General features: G+C 41.9%; 1 protein-coding gene and 1 long non-coding RNA gene across 2 annotated transcripts; one reads left to right on the top strand and one right to left on the bottom strand.

Moving 5' to 3' along the window:
• Window positions 1-5,679: 5,679 nt before the first annotated feature.
• Window positions 5,680-7,495, bottom strand: LOC117626142. Its single transcript, XR_004585503.1, has 3 exons — window positions 7,240-7,495; window positions 6,962-7,024; window positions 5,680-5,742 (listed from the first exon to the last, which is right to left on the bottom strand). It is a non-coding gene; the product is annotated as an uncharacterized LOC117626142 (long non-coding RNA).
• A 12,024-nt stretch (window positions 7,496-19,519) lies between these two features.
• LOC117625570 lies at window positions 19,520-22,058 on the top strand. The gene is made up of 3 exons (XM_034357110.1): window positions 19,520-20,118; window positions 20,207-21,257; window positions 21,552-22,058. Exons 1-3 carry the CDS (start codon window positions 19,520-19,522, stop codon window positions 22,056-22,058), a joined length of 2,157 nt encoding a protein of 718 aa, XP_034213001.1.
• The last annotated feature ends 269 nt before the right edge of the window (window positions 22,059-22,327 follow it).

Here is a 22,327-nt window from a genome sequence, read left to right as displayed (position 1 = left end):
GAGACCTTGGCCTTAGATAGCAAGGCGAAGACAGAAAGATAGGAAGAACGCACTGGCAGACGGTTCGAGAGGTCCCAGGCAGGTAGAGTAGGACCGAGCATGCAAGGGGAAGGACAAGAATGAGCTGCTCAACGCACAAGCATGTCACAAGAGTCTATAAGCCTCGCTCAAAGTATATCGAGTGACCATTCAAGATTAGACCCGATCAACGTGCACGAGAGGTTGGGCCCATGATTTGATGTTCATGACTGCCTGGGCCCACAAATAAGTGTTCGTGAGAGGCTAGGCCCTCTGGGAGGTCAGTCTATCGACCCTTGTCATAAGGTACATGAAGAAAGATGCCCTGCGGTCCGCTCCTGAAGAACTAATTTACGTCAACAAGCCACAGAAAATCCCTCGCAGGCAAAGTCCATCGATACGCCACATAGGCTAGACAGTCGAAGAACTCAGCCTTCACGAGTGAATGAAGAAGTTAATTAGCAGTGTCCGTGTCATGAGAAAAATTGACGTGAACCACGTATCTTGCAAGTAGAGGATGTTGAGAAATTTGTCAATGTCCAACTTCGAAACTGGAAAATCGGAGGAGATTCAGAGGATGCCCTATGCAGGGAGATAGACCAAGTGAACTCTTCCCCACTCACTAGTGAGATCGAGTAGGCAGCTTCCCCAAAGCGGTTCTCAACGCCATCCTTCACGCCATTTAAAGGGGATTCCGATCCCGAGAGCCATCTCAAGCACATAAAGAGTGTTATGATCCTCTACAAAGCTGAAGACGCGCTGATGTGCAAGGTGTTTGCAATGACGCTGCAATGACTAGCCCTAGACTGGTTCCATACTCTAAAATCCGAGTTAATTGGTAGCTTCAAAGAGTTGACCCTCGTCTTCTCCAAGGAGTACACTTCTTATCAGACGATCAAAAGGAATCCTGACCACCTGTTCAACCTGCTCAAGAAGCACAATGAATCCCTTTGAGACTACATCAAGATATTCAAAGCAGAAAAGGCAAACATTATAGGATGTGATGATCGAATCACATCCTCTGCCTTCAAGAAGGGCAACCTAGCATGACTGATTCCACGAGCAAACTTTCACTCCTAGCCAGTCTTTGGCAGAGGTCTTCGCAACCACGGAACGCTACGCACTCTGGAATGACGATTGAATTGCCGCGAAAAAGTTTACTAGGCAGGTTGACCAATTGACCAAACAGGCAAGTCAGAGAAGTGACTGGTTCAACAACAAGAGCAGTGGCAAGCGCAAGTCACAGCCCCAAGGGGAGGCTTTTGCGGATGAGAACTATACCAAGTTATCCTTCCCAATTGAAGACGATCCCTTGATCGGCTTTTAGAAGAAAGATTTGATCGGCCTTGATCTGCCGCGCAACGACGCCTTCATCATCATCATTCAAATTGCCTAAGCCATGATCGACCTAATCCATGCAGATTAGGGTAGCACAGCTAACATCCTACAATTGTCGGTCGTCCAACAGATTGGCATGGAGATGAAGATCAACAAGTCAGCCAGGTCGCTGACTGGCTTCAATGGGGCAACTTCGGTTACCATAGACACGATAGACCTCAATGTCTACTCTCCATTGGTAATCAGCTTGCAAACCTTTATGATCATTAATGAAGTCTCCCCCTACAATGGCATCATGGGCATGCCTTGGATTAGCAAGATCAATAACGTCACTTCTTCCACTCATAAGAAAATCCATTAACCAATCCCTGGAGGCTGTATTGGGCAGATCAACAGTGATAAGGAAATGGCGAGAATACGGGTCTCCCAAGGGCTGAAGAATAGCAAGCAAGCACAGTCATACCTGCAAGCAGGACAAAACAAAGGGAGGAGGAAGTAGATCCCGTTCTGACAGTTGGGGAGACAAAAAAGGAAATGGAATAGTTACCTCAAATAGCAAACAAAAAGTCAGGACCAAGGCAAGGGAGTTCGTTCAGAGGTCTCTCCTGAAGAAGGATGGAAGCCCGAGGAGGACGTTGAGCTAATACCCCTTAACCTTGACAAGCCAGAGAAAAGCGCAGATCGGCTTGCGCCTAAGCCCAGAGGAGAAGGTGTTCGCATGGTCACCATCTGACATGCCTGGAATTGACCTGTAAATTATCAGTCACTGACTGCATGTCAACCCAAACAGGTAGCCAGTGGCGCAGAAGAGACGCAACTTCGCTCTCGAGTGAGTTGCCATCATTGAAGCCAAGATTGACAAGCTCTTAGCTGCCGTCTTCATTGAAGAAGTGTCATACGCAGAATGACTGGCTCACATTGTTCTAGTAGCAATGGAAGACAAGGGCTAGTGGAGAGTTTGTACTATCAAGAATTGATCAACTCATAGATTCATGGACATCTACTCCGGCTACAATCAAATTATGAAGCATGAAGATGACAAAGCGAATACCTCCTTCATAATCGAAAGGGGTACATATTACTACAAAGTCATGCCCTTTAGGCTAAAGAACGTTGGGGCAACCTACCAAAGGTTTGTGAATAAGATTTTCAAGAAGTAGATAGGCAAGACTATGGAGGTTTACGTATTTCAAGAGCGGACCACATCACGAACCTTGCCAAAGCCTTTGGCCTACTCAGAAAATACCACATGAAGTTGAATCTGAGCAAGTGCACGAACTCCCAAAGAGGCATTGGCCTACTTAGTCACCCGAAGAGGCATTGAAGCATATCCCAATCAAATCAAGGCCATCCTCAATATGAAGTCCCCTACCACGATGAAAGAGATACAAAGTCTGATGGGCAGAGCAACAACTCTCAACCAATTCCTCTCGAGATCTACCGACAAGTGCAAGCTATTCTTCAAAGTCTTGAAGAAAGGACAAAGAGACAAATGGGATGAAGAGTGCAAAGTAGCTTTTCAAAACTTGAAGACCTACCTCACTTCACCTTTCCTGCTCTCAGCAATTAGCTCAACTCTAATTCGACAAGAGTCAGGGACACAAGATTTGGTATTCTACACTTCAAAAACCCTATTCCATTGTAGAAACTTGCTATCCAAAAATGGAGAGGCTCATTTTGTCTCTTGTAGTTTTCGCGAGAAAGTTAAGGCGCTCACCGGATCATTGTCATAACCAACTTTCCCTTGAGATCAATTCTCCACAGCCCTAACCCTTCTTAGCTACTCATGACCAAGTCAAACAGCATGTCAAACCTCTAAGTTGTTGCAAAAGAAAAAAAAAATTGCCTTCATCCATTATCTCTAGCTCTCCTTGATGCCCATCTGAGTTGCGTTTCCAACTGCAGAGCGGTCGCGACAGCAACCCTTTCTAGCGACTGCCACTCCCGCCACCCTTGCTCCGGTCACCACATCGTGACGACAACCAACCAGTCCTCGCTTCGAGCAAAAGAAAAAAAAAAGTGATTCACGACAGACGTCGTAGCAGCCATTGCGATGCCACCACCGCTGACAGCAGCGTCGGTCAAGACGACAACTAGTTATTATTTGAAAAGGATTTTAAATTTTTTAAATGTGTTTGGAGGTTACGAGTTTTGGATGCCTATAAAAGGCCACTCCTCCTTCACATTTCAAACACACTACAATCAGATTTCTCTATTCTCATACTTTCACATATTCCATACTTTCTATATTATTTTTGGGCAACGGTTCTGTGGCTTTGAGTTTTCTATCCGACTGTGAACGTGCTCATAGCGGATCTTAAGCCTGCGTATTGGGGTCGTATCTTGGAGTCTTGTAGACCGTCATTACCTGCACGTAGGGAGGCTACAAAGGCTTTAGGACAGCGTCTTTGACGTGCTTTCACTATACCAGGCTTGCTTTCTTAATCTTAACTTGTTTTATTTATTTGTTTACTTGACTCTTTATTTTACTTTACTGTTTAATATTTATTTTATTATTATTTATATATAAAAGTTTTAATAAGAATTTTATAAAAAGGGAAAAACCACAATTTCTAGTAACAATCTAAAGCCTTTGTAAGTTAAAATTATTCTTACCGTATTTGTTGTTGCTATAAGTTTCTCCAAATCGTAAACACTCTCTGTCTTCATTAGCTGTGTTTTCCTATTATTGCTTGTCTATACAATTTTCAAAACTATAGCTTTAAAGTCCAAAGTTAGAAAACCTTTTTACCAATATTAAACCTTTAACCTAATTGTTCTGCATCTTTGGTTTTAAAAAACTTATTAAAGTTATTATTCAAAACCTTAAGTACTACAGTTGGAAAGTTTTAGTTACTCGTTTCAGTTTTGCTTGTGTTTTGATTGCTCACACGCTTTGGTTACCAACCCCAAACAAATTTAAAAATTAATTAAGTGCATCAGATTTTGTAACCGTTGTTTTAAAACAAAACACGCTTTGGTTACCAACCCAAACAAATTTAAAAATTAATTAAGTGCATCAGATTTTGTAACCGTTGTTTTAAGACAAAATTAAAGTTAGATATTTTGTCATAAATTTGGCACGTTTGTTTCTTTAAGTTATTGTTTGTCCACCAACTGTTTGATTAATATTCAATCTTAATTTCTATTATATTTAAATTTCAGATTTTGTTGCTTCATTACTGTTTATTGGAATTGAAATGGATAGTGTAGAAACCAATAATGTTAAACCAGGAAAATTTAATGGGACAAATTTTAAGAGGTGGCAAAGACAACTTAAATATTGGTTAACTGTTTTAGGGTTAGTTTCTGCCCTAGAAGATCAAACCACACCTGATAAAACTACTGAAACCACTTCTAAAACTAAGGAGAAGATGACCAAAGAAGAATTAGAATATCATTGCCATAATAGAATCCTTAGTGCTCTCTCTGATGATCTGTATGATGTTTATCAAGATACTAAAAATGCAAAAACTTTGTGGGATGAATTAGAAGCTGAATATGGGATAGAAGATGCGGGAATAGATCGTTTTACAATCTCAAACTTTAATAACTATATGATGGTTGAGAATAAAACTGTAAGTGAACAAATTCATGAGTACCAAGATTTTTTAAGGAAAATAGAACTTAAGGGTACTAAGTTTAGTGAAGAGTTTAAAGTCTCTTGTCTCATAGATAAATTACCCCCAAGTTGGTTAAACTTTGCAAAAACGCTTAGGCACAAACAAGGAGTTTTAACCTTAACCCAAGTTTTAAACTCCCTTAGGATTGAAGAGAAACATAAATCAAGTAACAAGCCTAAGGAAGAAAAGACAAATGTGAACCTAGTGGAAAGTTCAAACAATAGGAATCGTTTCCAATCTAGAAAGAAATCTTTCAAGAGGACAAACAGAAATAGCCAACCCAACCATAATCAAATCAACCGAAACCAAAATCGCCAGCATAATAGACCCCATAACAATTCCAATGGCAATAGGGATCAACCATGCTTCGTTTGTGGAAGAACAAATCATTGGGCCAAAGACTGTCATTACAAGAAGACCGAGCCCTACAAGCCCAAGCCTAAGTGGAACAAAGGACAAAGTGGTCCTAAAGCCCAAGTGAATGTGTTGGTGGATCAAGATGATCAAGATGAACCCAATCTAAGGTATAGTTTTAAGCCTCTAGTTAATGTCGCATATTTAAGTAATAGTGATTGGTGGTTAGATTCTGGGGCAAACGTACATGTGTGTTTTGACAAACGGTTTTTCAAAAATTACCAGAACTCAAGTGGAGGAAGTGTAACCCTAGGAAATGACACCGTCGCACAAGTACGTGGAATCGGAGAAGTGGAATTGAAGATGACATCTGGGAAGACTCTAACTCTCAAGGATGTGCGACATGTTCCTGAAGTGAGGAGAAATCTTATCAGTGGATCGTCCTTAGTAAAACAAGGATACAAAATTGTAATGGAGTCGAATAGGATTGTTATTACTAGAAACGATGTCTTTATTGGAAAAGGATATGTTTGTGATGGATTGTTCAAAATAAATGTAGTTTTTGAAGATAATAAAATTTCTCCTCAAGTTTTTAACGTTGAATCTTGTAATGTATGGCATGGAAGGTTAGGACATGTAAGTTTGAGCAAAATCAAAACGTTAATGGATCTTGAGCTAATCCCTAAGTCTAACATAGACCTTAAGCATAAATGTGAAGTGTGTGTTCAAGCCAAACAAACTAGGAATTCTTTCAAACTTGTAGAGAGAAACACCCAAATCTTAGAGCTCATACATAGTGATGTGTGTGATTCAAATAGGTCTCCTACTAGAGGTGGAAACAAGTACTTTGTGACTTTTATTGATGACTTCTCTAGGTATTGTCATATTTATCTTATTAAGACAAAAGATGAGGTGTTTAATAAACTCAAGATTTATAAAAATGAGGTAGAAAACCAATTGGAGAAAAAGATTAAAAGACTTAGATCTGACAGAGGTGGAGAGTATACCTCAAATGAGCTTGGAGTGTTTTGTGAAGAACATGGAATTATACATGAAGTTACTCCACCATATTCACCCCAATCTAATGGAGTGGCTGAAAGGAAAAATAGAACCCTGATGGATATGGTAAACTCTATGCTTCTTCGTAGTGGACTACCTGAAAATTTGTGGGGGGAAGCAATGTTAACTGCTTGTTTCATACTTAATAGGATAACATTGAAGGATAATGAGAAAACTCCTTATGAGTTATGGAAAAGAAGATCACCTAACCTTAGAATCCTAAAAGTGTGGGGGAGTTTAGCTAAGGTACTCATACCCGATCCAAAGAGAAAGAAAATAGGTCCTAAGACTATAGACGCAGTTTTCCTCGGTTATGCGAAAAATAGTAGTGCCAATAGATTCCTGGTGATTAACTCTGAAGTAAAGGAGGTTGCAAACAACACAATTATGGAAGCAAGAGATGCTACATTCTTTGAAGATATTTTTCCGTACAAGACAAGAATTTCTAAGGAAGTACAAATAAGTGAAAAGCCTTCTAGCTCAACTACGATTGAAAATTTAGAATCTCAAGAACTTAGAAGAAGCAAAAGGGCGAGAATTGAGAAGAACTTTGGAGATGATTTCTATACCTTTCTAGTAGAAGGAGATCCCACAACTTATAAGGAAGCCGTTATGTCTGTGGATGCACCATTCTGGAAAGAGGCTATAAATGATGAGTTTCAATCTATAATTCAAAATAACACATGGATGTTAACGAATTTGCCTGCTGGAAATAAAGCGATAGGGTGCAAGTGGGTGTTTAGGAAAAAGTTGAAACCTGATGGAAGTATTGATAAGTACAAAGCGAGATTGGTAGCTAAGGGTTTTACACAAAAGAAAGGGATAGATTATTTTGATACTTACTCACCTGTTTCTAGGATTACCACCATAAGGACCTTGATAGCTTTAGCATCTGTGCATAATTTAGTGATTCATCAAATGGATGTGAAGACAGCGTTTCTAAATGGAGACTTAGATGAAGAGATCTATATGGAGCAACCCGAAGGATTCATAGTTAAGGGCCAAGAACACAAGGTGTGCAAGTTGGTTAAATCTTTATATGGCTTAAAGCAAGCTCCTAAGCAATGGCATGAGAAATTTGACAAGGTGATTCTAGATTATGATTTTAAGTTTAATGGTCATGATAAATGCGTTTACTATAAAGAGAATAATGGAGAACACGTAATCTTGTGCCTATATGTTGATGACATTTTGATCTTTGGGACGAATTTAGAGATTGTGAATGATGTGAAGTCATACTTATCTAGGAATTTTGACATGAAAGATATGGGAGAAGCACATGTAATCTTAGGAATGAAAATTGAGAAGACGACACAAGGAATCTCTCTAAGTCAATCTAGTACTATTGAGAAGATGTTGAAGAAGTTCAATTACTTTGAGTGTAAGCCCACACCAACACCTTATGATCCCAATGTTCATTTAAAGAAAAATCAAGGTGAACCGTTTTCTCAGCTGAAGTACTCCCAGATGATAGGTTCTTTGTTGTATATTGCAAATAAGACTAGACCAGACATTGCTTATGCTGTTGGAAGGTTAAGTAGGTATACACATAATCCAAGCAAGGAACATTGGAATGCTTTGGAAAGAGTTTTCAAGTACCTAAGAGGAACAATAGATTATTCACTATGCTATAAAGGATTTCCAAATGTAATAGAGGGATATAGTGATGCAAATTGGATAACTGACAATGAAGAAGTGAAGTCTACTAGTGGTTACATTTTCTTATTAGGTGGAGCTGCAATTTCATGGGGGTCGAAGAAGCAAACAATTATTTCTAGAAGTACTATGGAGTCTGAACTCATAGCTTTGGATACTACTTGCATTGAGGCTGAATGGATTAAGAGTTTATTAATGGATATACCTATGGTGGAGAAACCATTGCCTGCTTTATCTATTCATTGTGACTGCAAGGCTACAATAGACTTGGTGAAACAATCTCACACAAATAGGAAAATGAACAGACACATACATGTGAGATATAAATCTATGAAGAGTCTATTAAGTAAGAACATTGTGTCTTTGGAGTATGTGAAGTCGGAGAACAACATTGCTGACCAATTGACTAAAGGTCTTTCTAGGAGCAGAGTCCTAGAAATGTCGAGGGGGATGGGCTTAAGCCCATAAGGGAGTCACCTAGGGAGGTAACCCAACTTCTGTGATTGGCGATCCCATGAAGGAAGTTCAATGGGTAGAAACAATCCATATTGCGTGACTCATTGAGCATTGTTTATATCATGTGGAGGCATCCCAGAGATGTCCTCATGCTCATCCCTATGACATCAGTGCTATATAATGTGACGTTAGGAAGGGAGTTATCCCTGAATGAGTTTCGAGGCGGGCAATCTCCCGCAGAGTGCAGGTCACATGTACTCTTGGAGAACTCACCTAAGTGAGAGACGTCGTGAGGCCGCGACTGTGAGAATTGGGCTATTCTCTAGCAACTCTCATGAGAATCAAGATTAGCGCATGGCCATAAATAGCGCTACCCCGCTTCCAAGCCTCAACCAATACTATGTGTGGGATATGTTGAAGTTTGGTCAAAGGTACCGAGTTCAATACTGTGTACACTCAGGTTCCTCAAATGGAAACTATCATCACTAAGTGAAGGTTCAAGCCCGGAAGGCACCTACACCTATTGCATAGTATTATGTTGCCCATATGTATATTTCTTTATATTTTACAATTTTAAAATTTTAAAACCCTTTGTGGGGGATTGTTATTATTTGAAAGGATTTTAAATTTTAAAACGTTTTATTTTCTGTTTTAATTTTTGGTTGGTTTCTTTTATTTATTATAGGAGTTACAAATTGTTTAATTTTCAGTTTTTATTTTCTATTCATTGCCACCAACTTTTATGGTTAAATGTGTTTGGAGGTTACGAGTTTTGGATGCCTATAAAAGGCCACTCCTCCTTCACATTTCAAACACACTACAATCAGATTTCTCTATTCTCATACTTTCACATATTCCATACTTTCTATATTATTTTGGGCAACGGTTCTGTGGCTTGGAGTTTTCTATCCGATTGTGAACGTGCTCATAGCGGATCTTAAGCCTGCGTATTGGGGTCGTATCTTGGAGTCTTGTAGACCGTCATTACCTGCACGTAGGGAGGCTACAAAGGCTTTAGGACAGCGTCTTTGACGTGCTTTCACTATACCAGGCTTGCTTTCTTAATCTTAACTTGTTTTATTTATTTGTTTACTTGACTCTTTATTTTACTTTACTGTTTAATATTTATTTTATTATTATTTATATATAAAAGTTTTAATAAGAATTTTATAAAAAGGGAAAAACCACAATTTCTAGTAACAATTTCTACCAAATCTCTTAGAGTAATTCCTATAATCTTTTTGGGGAAGATAATCCTAACAAAGTAAGGGTTATTCTCCCAAAATCCTAGCACACAAGGAGACTATAAATACATAGCTACACAAGATATTCAAGGTAATTCCGAAACCCTACAAAAACTCCTCCCTCTCTCTGCCTTGTCGTCGCCCTCTCCCCTCACTTTCTCTCACACGACTCTGGCCTACTTGCTCTCCCTGTGAGAGAAAACTCAGACTTTTTTGTTATCTCCACATATTTCTCAAGATTATTTAACTGACTTAGGCATCAAAGGCCCTTTGGCCAACACCCGGGTGTGGTCTATTTACTCTTAATTGTTTCGTAGGAATCGAGGAAGAGAGAGAAAGAAGATCAAAGATCGAGGAATCTATATGTGAATATTCCCCGTGCGGAATTTTGCTCAAATAGTATTGATCATGCATGATACTGTATTTACAAGTTTTAGATGCTGTTTTGAATTGACATACTAGTACCTTAGAATGAATAACCCTTGTGGGCTTTTGGGAAATTCACATAAAAAGGAAGATATAAGTTGTGTATGAAAAAGAAAATCTAAATGACAGAACCCAATTTGAGTGGAACAGGGAAAGGTGTTATTGAGCTGAAGACCATTTTGGTCATTGGCAAGCAAGGCAACAATGATCATGTATAAGGCTATCAAGCTTGAGTCATGGAATGGATTAGTTCATTTGTAATGGGATAGAATACCTTTAAAGTTAAGGTTCTTTCTGTTATAGGATTTGAAGTTAGGAAAACCAAAAGAGGATATGTGTTGTCTATAAAGTTTTTCTCGATCTAAAATTGAAGAATTTGCTGCCTAAAGATTCAGGGTAGTGTGTAGAACTTGACTACAACAGATGTGCTCCCTCAAATTTGGTGACTTTGACACAGTCATTTGACTTTTGTGCCACATAAGAATACATTACTTTTTAAAATATTTTCGGATGTAATTTTTTTTTTTTTTTTTTTTAATAAATCATTTTTTGTTCCAATGTTGCCCCTTATGCCTTGACGTGGGTAATAACAATTTACATATAATCTGAAGCTATTTAACACGTTTGTCATTAAATTGAAAAGGAAAACATTGCAAACGTATCACGTTGTTACAAATAATCATTCTCCTTTGAACCCAATCTCTACTGATTCCTTGCTTCTTCAATGATAGTTGGATGGTCAGAAGTACTAACTCTTATGGAAGAATTTCACAATTTAACACCAGTTCCAGAACCTATCTTCCAGGTATTTTCTATTGTTTGAATTTCTGGTTGTTATTGTATATTGGTTTATGTTAGTGAGGAAAAAAATCTTTGACATTGTTCCCAATTTTCTAAATAGGGATTGGGTCTCTGACATTGGGCACACAAAGAACAATGTCAAACGTCAAATATGGATTGGGTCTCAGACATGTTGATTTGAATGAGATATATAACTATTTCTTTAGGTAGATAAAACGTCAATCATTTTTGGTTTGTTAGATTAGATATGCAGGCCAGGTGATAATATATTAGATCCCTACTCTACTACATATGTACATTATGTGTTTCATTCATTAGGACTTTCCCATATCTATTGTGGAGATATATTGGTTGATTTGGTACATGCCTACAGTATAGATATATTAGTTTTTTTCTTTCTTCTTGTAGTATCCTCATGGCTAGGAAAGAGTTTGCAAACCTGGAGTACAGGTCAGATGTGTTGAAGTTTCATCATGTAATGGAGCGAATAAGAGAAAAAGTGAAGGAGTCACATGTTGAGCTCTTCCGGCGAACATTGTTTTGGGGGTTGTTCAATTCATACCATGGTGGTCTAATTATTGAAGATGCTCACAGAAAATTTAATACTGATATTGTGTCTGTCTTAAAATGTTTTGACAAAGGAGAAAATGCATTTATTTTTGGTGAGATAAAGGCATGAATAATAGAAACTAACATATTGAAATTGTTTGGGCTGCCATGTGATGGGAAAGTAATCAACTTGCACTAGAAGAAAAACAAATTAGGTAATGGTTTCGTTGAGAGGTGACTTGTTGTTTACAAAACTATTAGCAAAAGGCTTTTAGAAGATCATATACTGAAAGTGGTCAATTTGAATGGGAGTGCCAAAGAAACTGATTTTGTACGATTGGTGTGTTTGTATTTTTGTGTGACACTATTCTTCTGTAATAGTGGAAATAATCTTATGAAAAATATTATTAGATATGTAGAGGATTTGGACACGATGCCTACTTATACATGGGCAATTGCTGTAAAAAAGTATTTGCAAAACTCCTTGTTGAACATGAACTCTGTGGAGAGTACATGTGGTTGCATGGTAGCTTATTGGTAAGTCCATTGTCTCTTTTTTGATATTGTTATTTGTTTTTTTTCAAGAACATAATCCATATGTTCTTATTTAGTATCTATTAAATAATGTCTCTATTTAACTGTTTCTATGTGCAGTTTAGGGTTTGTGAACGTACACAATTGATTAACCCAATTAATGGAAAAGAGCAAAGTTTCCCAAATTTTGTCAAATGGAATTTGTTGGAGCTACATGCAAAATTGAAAACCCAGCCCCTTCATGCATTAAAGGTACATATAATATGTATAGAGTACTGGTTTTTTAGTTTTGTCTTTGTACACTTTACTCATGTTCTGTTCTATTGTCTATTATGAAGTCAATGGAGCCACATAAGGAAATCAGTCCAAAGATGCCTATCAAAGTAAATCAAAGCGTGAAAATAAAGACGAGCAATGGTGGGAAGACAGTCGAGCCACACAAAACTTCAGTGAATGAGTTTGATCATAGTAAGATGTTTCAATTGCTACCTACGCAATTGATGGATTGCAACTAGGAAGGCGATCCAAAGACGCCTACCAAAGGGAATCAAACTGTGTAAATAGGGACGAGTAGTGGTGGGAAGACAGCTGATCCACACAAAACTGCAGTGAATGAGTTTGTTCATAGTAAGATGTTTCAATTGCTATCTACACAATTGATGGACTGCAACTAGGAAAGCAATCCAAATGTGCATACCAAAGGGAATCAAACTATGGAAATAAGGACAAGCAGTGGTGGGGAGAGAGTTGAGTCACACACAACTTCTGTGAATGAGTTTGATCCTAGTAAGATGCTTTAATTGCTACCAGCGCAATTGATGGATTGCAACCATGAAGGCCCTTCAAATAGTAAGGTCGATATTTATGACATGGAAAGAAGACTCGAAGAGCTCAATGGAATGTTGGATGCTGAACGGTCACAAAACCAAGTTCTTTCTATGGAGACTGATAAACTGAAAACAGAACTGGACTTGTTTAAAAAACTAAAAACAGAGCTGGACTTGTTTAAAAAACTAAACAAAAATGAGAAATCACCATAACAACGTAGCCTGATTATTAGGATGAAAGCAAGGCCAAGGCAGGCTTTGATTCGGCTAGAATACGACTATGAAGACATTAAGGGCAAGGGCTTAAAGTTGATGCTGGAGACACCAATAACGTGGAACATCAACCCAAAAAAGTACAACCAAAGAAAGATGTTTCCACACTGTTCAAATAGTAGCTGTAAGAAGATTGAGGGTCGGAAAATGTCTTTCACTCCATGACGCCGACATACTTAAAAATATCTTGATGCCAACAGTCCTTTGTAAGACTAACATTATCTTGTTCATAGGTAATTTACGTATTTTCTATAGTTACTATTGTCCCTAATTGTATGATGACTCTGTTTTTTTCTTGCATGAGGAATATGTTATTATACAGGTTACCTTTGTTAATGTTTTTACTATTATTAATGTGCAAACAACTATGACACTTTCTTTATATGTTTTCTATTTTAATATTCAGGCAATGGAATCTTACCTAGAGATTCTAAATGGTGATCAAATGGATCTGTCAAGGGGCCACCTGAAATCTTGTTTCATGCCCACATTTGATTAGGTATGTCCAAAACATTGGTTTTCAGTTTTCACTACTTTATTGAATCATCAGTGAGCATACGTGATAACTACTTGCTTATGAATCTAACAATTCTCTGTTTTAGGAACTTGTCAATTGCGGCAATGCGTTCGGTAAAAAAGCTGTATATCTACAGGATCTTTTGGAAAAAAAAAAAAAAAAAGATCTTGTGTTTTTCCCTATCATTCATATCAAACAAGAACTTTTACTTTGTTAGTCTTGAACAAATAAAGTGGTTGGTGGGAATTTTACAACACTTTACAACTAAAAGGTAGCTCAGTTGTAGACCCTTAAATGGATGAAGCATTTAAATTGGTAAGTATCTCTTGCAACATTATAATACATTTTACAATTGCACCACTTTGTAATTCACATTTTCTTGTTGTGTAGAATGTTGAGATTATAAATAACTTCCAATATACCAAATCCAGTGTGGATACCATGCTGCAAACAAATAAAACCTGGAAACATGTTATGAGGAGGGGCAAAGTGGTGACACAGTAGTGCAATCTTTCTGCATGTGATCAAGACCTTCTCATGTGGCTTAGGTCGAATTGTGTTGAGTATCCTATTAGGTCAAGCATAAATTGCCCACAACAAGATCCTTGCAGGTTTGTTTCCAATTTTTTCTGTAATATATTACATATATTTGTTTCAATTTCACTAACTGTTCTCAAATTTTATAGTTTTGACTATGGGGTAGTTGTGATGTACATAATGAAGATGTTATCTGAAGGAAAGGCATTGGATCTTGTGTTCCTTCCAGGAGCAAAGAAAAACATGCGAGCACATGTGCTTGGGAGGTTCAAAAGTGATGAAGAATGTTCCTGGGATACGTACAGGATTAATTAGAGTGCTATTTCTTTAATGGTTACATTGTTTAATAAAATCACGATAACTGTATTTTTCGTGGTTTAGTTCATGGTTAATTTTTTTTTTTTTGTCAACTGCTGGATAATGTTTTTAAAAGAGACAATATAATTGTTGTTTTTTGGTAATACGTGTTGTCATTTAGCATGGGTTGTAGGTAATATTTCTAGGTATAATTAAGCCTATAAAATGTGTGGTATAGGTATAATGTGAATAAGCTACCTATTCCACAAGCATTAGTTGTACCTTTGTTTACATAGACTACTATGTTGTATTGAGACGTATGACTTATGTACAGTATAGTTATGATATAATTCAGCTACCTAATCAACATATACCTCATTGTACCTCCGGTAAAATATAACTCATCTGTGGTATATGTATAATATGAATCCGTTACCTATGATACAAGTATCACATTCTTAGCTTAGAAAAAAAAAAAAAAAAAAAAACTTCATCTCATATGTTTCTACCTATGTATTTTTTACTATAAGTATTTTTGTGTGTCTACGTATTTGACAGGTATAATCAGATACAAATGCGGTATGTATGTACTTTTCTGGGGAGAAAATATGTGGTATAGGCATAGTATGATAATGCTACCAACACAATAGATAGGTATTTTTGAGCTTATCAAAGAAGAGTGCTTTATGTGATATGTTTCTCTATAGTCATGTATTTGGATTCTCATTCTCATTCCATTAGAAAATATTTTTTTGTACCCTTTTTAATTTGGGGAACACAATATATTGGAAATGGTTAGGTTGTTATAACCATTACAATCTGTTCATATTTGTACACCATATTTCATAAGCCACCTTACTCTAATGACATGTGTCTGAAAAAAATTGGCCTAACGATAATGACAAATGCATATTCCATAGTTGAAGACGTACAAATCTGAATTTTTTCAACAAAATGAAATGAAACAAGCAAAGCAAATTCTGCTGATAGCAAGTACACATTCTGTAAACACTCAAATCTGATAATTATAAGTCTTCCTGCTGTGTTGACTTGTGGGACCACATCGACTGCATTTGTTGGCCCTTCTATCCTCGACACTAGATTTAATCCTCTTTATTCTCGGTCTACCAGCTAGTTTTTTAGTTAAAGGAGGTTTGACTATAAATTCTTCGAGACCCTCCGGGGACTCTTTCTCAACATCAGGAACAGGGACAATTGAGATGTCATAATAACTTCTGTTTATACCGTATATTAACGACCAATGACCACCTGACACGTGGACAGAATCGACAATTTGACATCACAGGCCCTTCGGCATGTGCCCTACCGAACCCTATACATCTTGACACTTTTGACCTGGGACACGTGTCATGCTCTCGACCAGCTCCTACAGTCCCACATCGGAAATTCCAACATAAGCACGCCTCCCAAGGCCTATATAAGGAGACCCCTATTCCCAAAGAAGGGGGACAGAGAAACCAACGGTACGCTACCGCTTGATCTGTAGTCTAATCTTTACTAAATCCGTACTTACTTAAGCATCGGAGAGCCTTCGGCCGGTACCGCACCGGTACCCCAAGGTCTTACTGAACGTTCCCTTTTTGCAGGAACTTGATCTTCCGAAGACTAACTCCCTTCCGAAGGCACAATATCACTAAGTTGGGCGAACCACGTGTCAAATCACTTTTTCGCATCAACAGTTTGGCGCCGTCTGTGGGAAACGAAACAAAAACAATTAACCCACTATCCCCTAGACACATGGGGACCACTTCAGTACCCACTTTCCTATCGGAGGAAGGGGTGCCGTTCGGAAGGCAGGCTGGAGCTAGCCCAGCGCTACCCCCATGCACTCCCTTCGGGAACGCCCCCTCAACCCAAACAACCGCTGAAGCCGAGCTAATGGTCCAAATCGCGTCCCTGCGGAAGGATATGGCTAGGCTTCAGGAACACAACCACCTTCTGTCGTCCAAAGTGGACGAAACCCAGCAGCTGCTGCACCAGCAGCCCACGCAGAACATCCAGACAACTCACTCTTCCGAGAGCTTGGGAACCCCTCATAGGAGGAGGTACGGAAAGGCAGCGAGGGCAACGCCCGCGCCTTCCAAACAGTTGGTGGTGCCGACACCATGGGATCAACCACACGTCCCCAAGAAGGTCTACACCGATTGCCGACACCGGCTTAATGATCGGGAGGCAGAGAGACAGAGGTCACCGATCAGGATTAGCGCTCGGCTAAGGGAATCCCGAATGAACGCCTTAGGAGACAAGTCGCCCATTCGGAAGGTCAGAGGGCTGGACACCACGGAGGAGTCGGCATCTGAGTACATCCCTTCCAATACGCAAACTTCCACCTACCGTTCGGCACCAACTCAATATTCGGAGGATCACTCTGTGAGCCCGCGATGGCGCTCGGAAGACTATGGTTCCGAGGAAATTCCGAGCCGAGACCCTGTTGTCCGACTCCTTTTTCAGAAGGTCCAGAAGATGGAAAACGACAAGGCTCGCTCCCAGGAACCTGAGTGGGGAAAGCTTCGGCCCGGGCCGTTCACGAGACGCATCCGTCGCTCTCGGCAGGATCGGGAAGTGCAGCCCTTGCGTATACCATTCTACACTGGTACCGAAGATCCTTTAACCCACCTTCATTCATTTCAGTCTGCTATCGGATGCAAGGGTCTGAGCGACGAGGGGCAGTGCCTGCTATTCCCGTCTTCACTTACCGAGGCAGCCCTGAATTGGTTCTACCGTCTGGAGCCGGAAACGGTCGATTCTTTTGACGAGCTGAAGCAAATTTTCCTCAATCACTTCATGATCCAAACGGACCGTCTTTACTCTGCCGATGATCTGTACACGATTCGGCAGAGAGAGGACGAGCCATTGAGAGAGTATGCGGCGCGTTTCAGTCACGAGTACTCAAGGTGTCCGGAAACAGATGATAGGGCAGCCTACGGCGCCTTCAAGAGTGGCCTTCGGTCCTCGCATTTCCGATACCTAGTACACAGCAGCAACTGGCGCACGTATGATGAGCTGATGAAGCAAGCAGCGGTACACGCCAAGGCCGAGTACTTCAACTCAAAACCCAGCGTTTCGGCACGCCAAGAGGATGCAGAGCCAAACGCTTATCCGGCGAAGGCAACATCCTACGAAAGGGCCGACTCATATTCGGCGGGCCATAAGCGGAAAGACAACCGTGCCGATCGAAGAGATCAGCCAAAGAAAGGGAAAGGGCGGTATGGTCGCAACGACAACCGAGGACCCCTGCCCAACCGTGACCACCGCAACGAGGTCTTCACCCTACTGAATACCACGTATGAAACCGTTCTGATGAACGAACAGGAGGTCATACCCAAGCCGAATATTCGAAGACCCAATCGGCAAGACAACCGGGAGACCGGTAAATTCTGTCGATACCATCAGCACAACAGCCACAACACGGAAGATTGTATAAGTCTGAGAAAGATTGTGGAGCGGCTGATCCGAGAGGGGAAACTGGACCAGTATATCGCCCGGCAGCCACCGGCGCCGGTGCCGAACCCCACTCGGCAGATAAACATGATAAGCACTATCAGCGGTGGACCTACCGTTGCGGGGATGAGCCACCGTTCGATGAAACAGTATGTGCGTGCCGCACAGTTTCCTCAGGTGCTCGGAATAGAGGTGAATCGGTTCCAGGAAATACCAAAAGTTCATTGGGAGCCGATCACATTTTGCCAAGAGGAAGAAGAGGGAATCCTCTATCCCCACGACGACCCGATGATCATCCGAGCTGAAATTGCCGATTACGATGTAGGGCGAGTGCTGATCGATACCGGGAGCTCCGTGAGCGTAATCTTTGCCTGAAGCTTTTAGAGAGATGGGAATAAATGACAACCAAGTCGACCGGCAGTTGACACCTCTGTTAAGCTTCTCTGGAGACCTGGTCCAACCGATCGGTAGTGTCAGACTGCCAATTACATTTGGCACGGCGCCGAGAAAAACGACGACGTACGATCAGTTCCTCATCGTCGACTGCCCGACGGCATACAACGTTATCGTTGGCCGAACGGCACTGACGAGGATCAAGGCGCATCTTTCGCCCCACATGCTGTTGATGAAGTTCCCAACCCCGAACGGCACGGGGGCAATCCGGGGAAATCAGTTGAGCGCGCGGACTTGCTACGCTACGGCGCTCAAGGCAACCTCGTTCAAACTCCCCAACGAGACCATGACGGTGCAGGGTTTGCCGAACGGTACTGGACCGGTTGACGACCCTAGAGATGAATCTCCCACCCCTCACACACAACCTGCCGAAGAATTGGAACCATAACCTTGAGCGATGAGCAGCCCGATCGACAGGTTAGAATCGGCACTAGACTCACTGCGAACCTCCGAACGCAATTCATAGACTTCTTGCGGCACCATTCGGAAGTTTTCGCATGGTCTTACGAGGACATGCCCGGCATCGCCCCGGACGTAATTAGCCATAAACTCACCATCTCCTCCGCTTATAAGCCCGTAAGGCAGAAGCGCCGATCATACGATGCCGAACGGTACGAAGCGATGCGTACGGAGGTCGAAAAACTCCAAACCATCGGCTTCATCCGAGAAGCAACATATCCGGTATGGCTGGCAAATTCCGTCATGGTAAGAAAGTCCACAGGCGGGTGGCGAATGTGCCAAGACTATACCGATCTCAACAAAGCCTGCCCGAAGGACAGCTTTTCGTTACCACGGATAGACCAGCTCGTGGATGCCACGGCAGGCCACGAACTGCTGAGCTTTATGGATGCCTACTCCGGCTATAATCAGATATTCATGCACCCTCCCGACAGCGAACATACCGCATTCATAACGGACAAAGGGTTGTACTGCTATAATGTCATGCCGTTCGGTCTGAAGAACGCAGGGGCAACATATCAAAGGCTCGTCAACAAAATCTTCGCCGGTTACATCGGCAACATCATGGAGGTTTATGTTGACGACATGTTGGTAAAAAGCAGAACTGCCGAAGAACACCTGCAGAATTTATCAATCATGTTCGGCATACTGAAAGACTATCGGATGAGACTGAACCCGAAGAAATGCGCCTTCGGTGTATCTTCCGGGAAATTCCTCGGATTCATGATCAGTCAGAGGGGGATTGAAGCGAATCCCGAGAAAATAAAGGCAATCATCGATATGGAGAGGCCGAAGACGACGAAGGACATCCAGAGCCTTACCGGACGCGTGGCCGCCCTGACCCGCTTCATATCGAAGGCTACCGATAAATGTGTACCGTTCTTCAAAGCCTTGAAAGGGGGCAAACGGGATATCACATGGACTGCCGAATGCGATAACGCATTTCAAGACCTAAAGAACTACATGAGCAAAGCCCCCCTTTTGTCAAAACCGCTGCCTGGGGAAATTCTCTACCTATACCTTTCGGTATCCGGAACTGCCGTCAGCTCGGTACTAATTCGGAAACCAGAGAAGGCAGAGTTACCAATCTTCTATGTCAGCAAGGCACTCCAGAGTGCGGAACTTCGGTATCCCCCATTAGAGCAGCTGGCTCTGGCCCTTGTTGTCTCGGCACGAAGACTTCGGCCATACTTCCAGGCACACGGGATCAAAGTCCTGACCAACCAACCCCTCCGGCAAGTGCTCCAGAAACCAGAAATTTCTGGCCGACTGATCAAGTGGGCGATCGAACTCGGGGAATTCGACATACACTTTCGTTCCAAGGCCCACCGAAAAGGGCCAGGCTGTTGCCGATTTTATCTCCGAGCTTACCCCAGCAACAGTACGGCCGACATCTGAGGCGATTACCGAGACCATCTTGCCGGATCAACCAGGCGCCGAACGCCTTGACACATCAACTCCCGTCTGGGGTTTGCACGTCGATGGCTCGGCAAACCAGCAAGGATGCGGAGCGGGCTTGGTGCTGACAACACCGGACGGACTCAAGATCGAGTACGCCCTCCGATTCGACTTCCGGACATCCAACAATGAAGCGGAATACGAAGCCCTCTTGGCCGGCCTTCGGTTAGCCAAGAGCATGAATGCAAAGCAAATCCGAATTCACAGCGACTCCCAGCTCATTGTGAACCAGGTAACGGCAGACTTCGCCGCCAAGGATGCCTCCATGTACGCCTACCTTTCAACCGCCCATCAGCTACTCCGAAGTTTCCAAGCATACGAGATCAAACAGATCCCCAGAGGCGAAAACAGCCATGCCGATGCTTTGGCAAGACTCGCTTCGGCGATAAACGACAAAGTCGGAAGAAAGGTACCAGTGGAGATTCTTGCCCAACCAAGCGCTGTAGCCTCCGAGGTATGTGCCGTACGGTATGAGGATACATGGATGTCTGATATATACTTATACCTGACGAACGGCACCCTACCTGAGGACAAAGCCCAGGCCCGGAAGCTAAGATACCGATCGGCAAGATACACAGTCATCAACGATGTGCTCTACAAACGTGGCTACACCACCCCGTATCTCAAATGTCTTACGGCAGAGCAGGGGGACTACGTCCTTCGGGAAATTCATAACGGTGTATGTGGCGACCATTCCGGGTCCCGATCCCTCGCCTACAAAGTCTTTCGGCAGGGATACTTTTGGCCAACCATGCATCAGGACGCCAATACACTGGTGAAGAGGTGTGACAAATGCCAGCGCTTCGGTAATGTCCCACATATCCCTGCCGAACCTCTCACACCGATTGTAAGTCCTTGGCCTTTCGCACAATGGGGACTGGACCTGATTGGCCCAATGCCGCAAGGCAAGGGGCAGGTAAAATATGCAGTGGTTGCCGTTGACTACTTCACCAAATGGGTAGAAGCCGAACCTCTTGCAACCATAACGGCAGCAAAGATTGAAGATTTCGTCTGGACTCACATTTGTTGCCGATTCGGTATCCCATATGCTATCATTACCGATAACGGCAGGCAATTCGATTCGGAACTCTTCAAACAATTTTGCACCCGTTTGAAAATCAACTTGTTTTTTGCATCACCAGCCCATCCCCAGTCGAACGGTCAGGTCGAAGCAATAAACAAAATAGTGAAGAAACTGCTGAAACGGCAGCTGGACAAGGCAAAGGGAGCCTGGCCGGAAAAGCTTCCCGAAGCACTGTGGGCCATTCGAACGTCTTACCGAACGTCCACTGGAGAAACCCCTTTTTCTCTGGCTTTTGGATCGGAAGCGGTGGTACCCGTGGAAATCGGCGAACCTTCCTACCGAACGGAAACCTTCGCACCGAAGCAGAACGAAGAGGCCATGTCTCTAAGCCTTGACCTACTCGAGGAGCACCGAGCACAGGCCAACCTTCGGAATGAAGCCTACAAACAGCGTGTGTCTCGGTATTACGACTCTAGGGTCAGACCCCGCTCTTTCCGAATCGGGGACTGGGTCATGCGCAAGGTATCGCTTGCAACGAAGGATACCACGGAAGGAACCCTCGGACCTTCCTGGGAAGGACCTTATGAAGTCATCGGTATCCTTCGCTCGGGAACCTACCGATTGAGAGGCTCCAACGGCAAAGCCCTCGGCCATCCTTGGAACGTAGAACATCTCAAATACTACTACAAGTGACCTAGCCTACGGCAGGTTGGAACTGTAATTACTCAATGTATTTGTTCTACTGGAATTAATAGAAAGCCCTCGGCACTATTACTTTAGCCTCCCTTTAATTATCATTTTTGCCCACGGCAACTAAATGTTAAACATCCTACGGCATTCTATACTAGCCTACGGCAATGAATGACCGTTCAAATTTTTACCCTACAGATCCCTTCGGTAATAAGCCTACGGTAAACTTGACAACAGCGTCCTTATTAGCCTACGGTAATAAGTGACTTTTG

This window comes from Prunus dulcis, chromosome 4, assembly GCF_902201215.1.
Source record: "Prunus dulcis chromosome 4, ALMONDv2, whole genome shotgun sequence".
Lineage (NCBI taxonomy): Eukaryota > Viridiplantae > Streptophyta > Magnoliopsida > Rosales > Rosaceae > Prunus > Prunus dulcis.
Note: the sequence above shows the minus strand (reverse complement) of the source record. Positions and strands in the feature narration are given on the sequence as shown.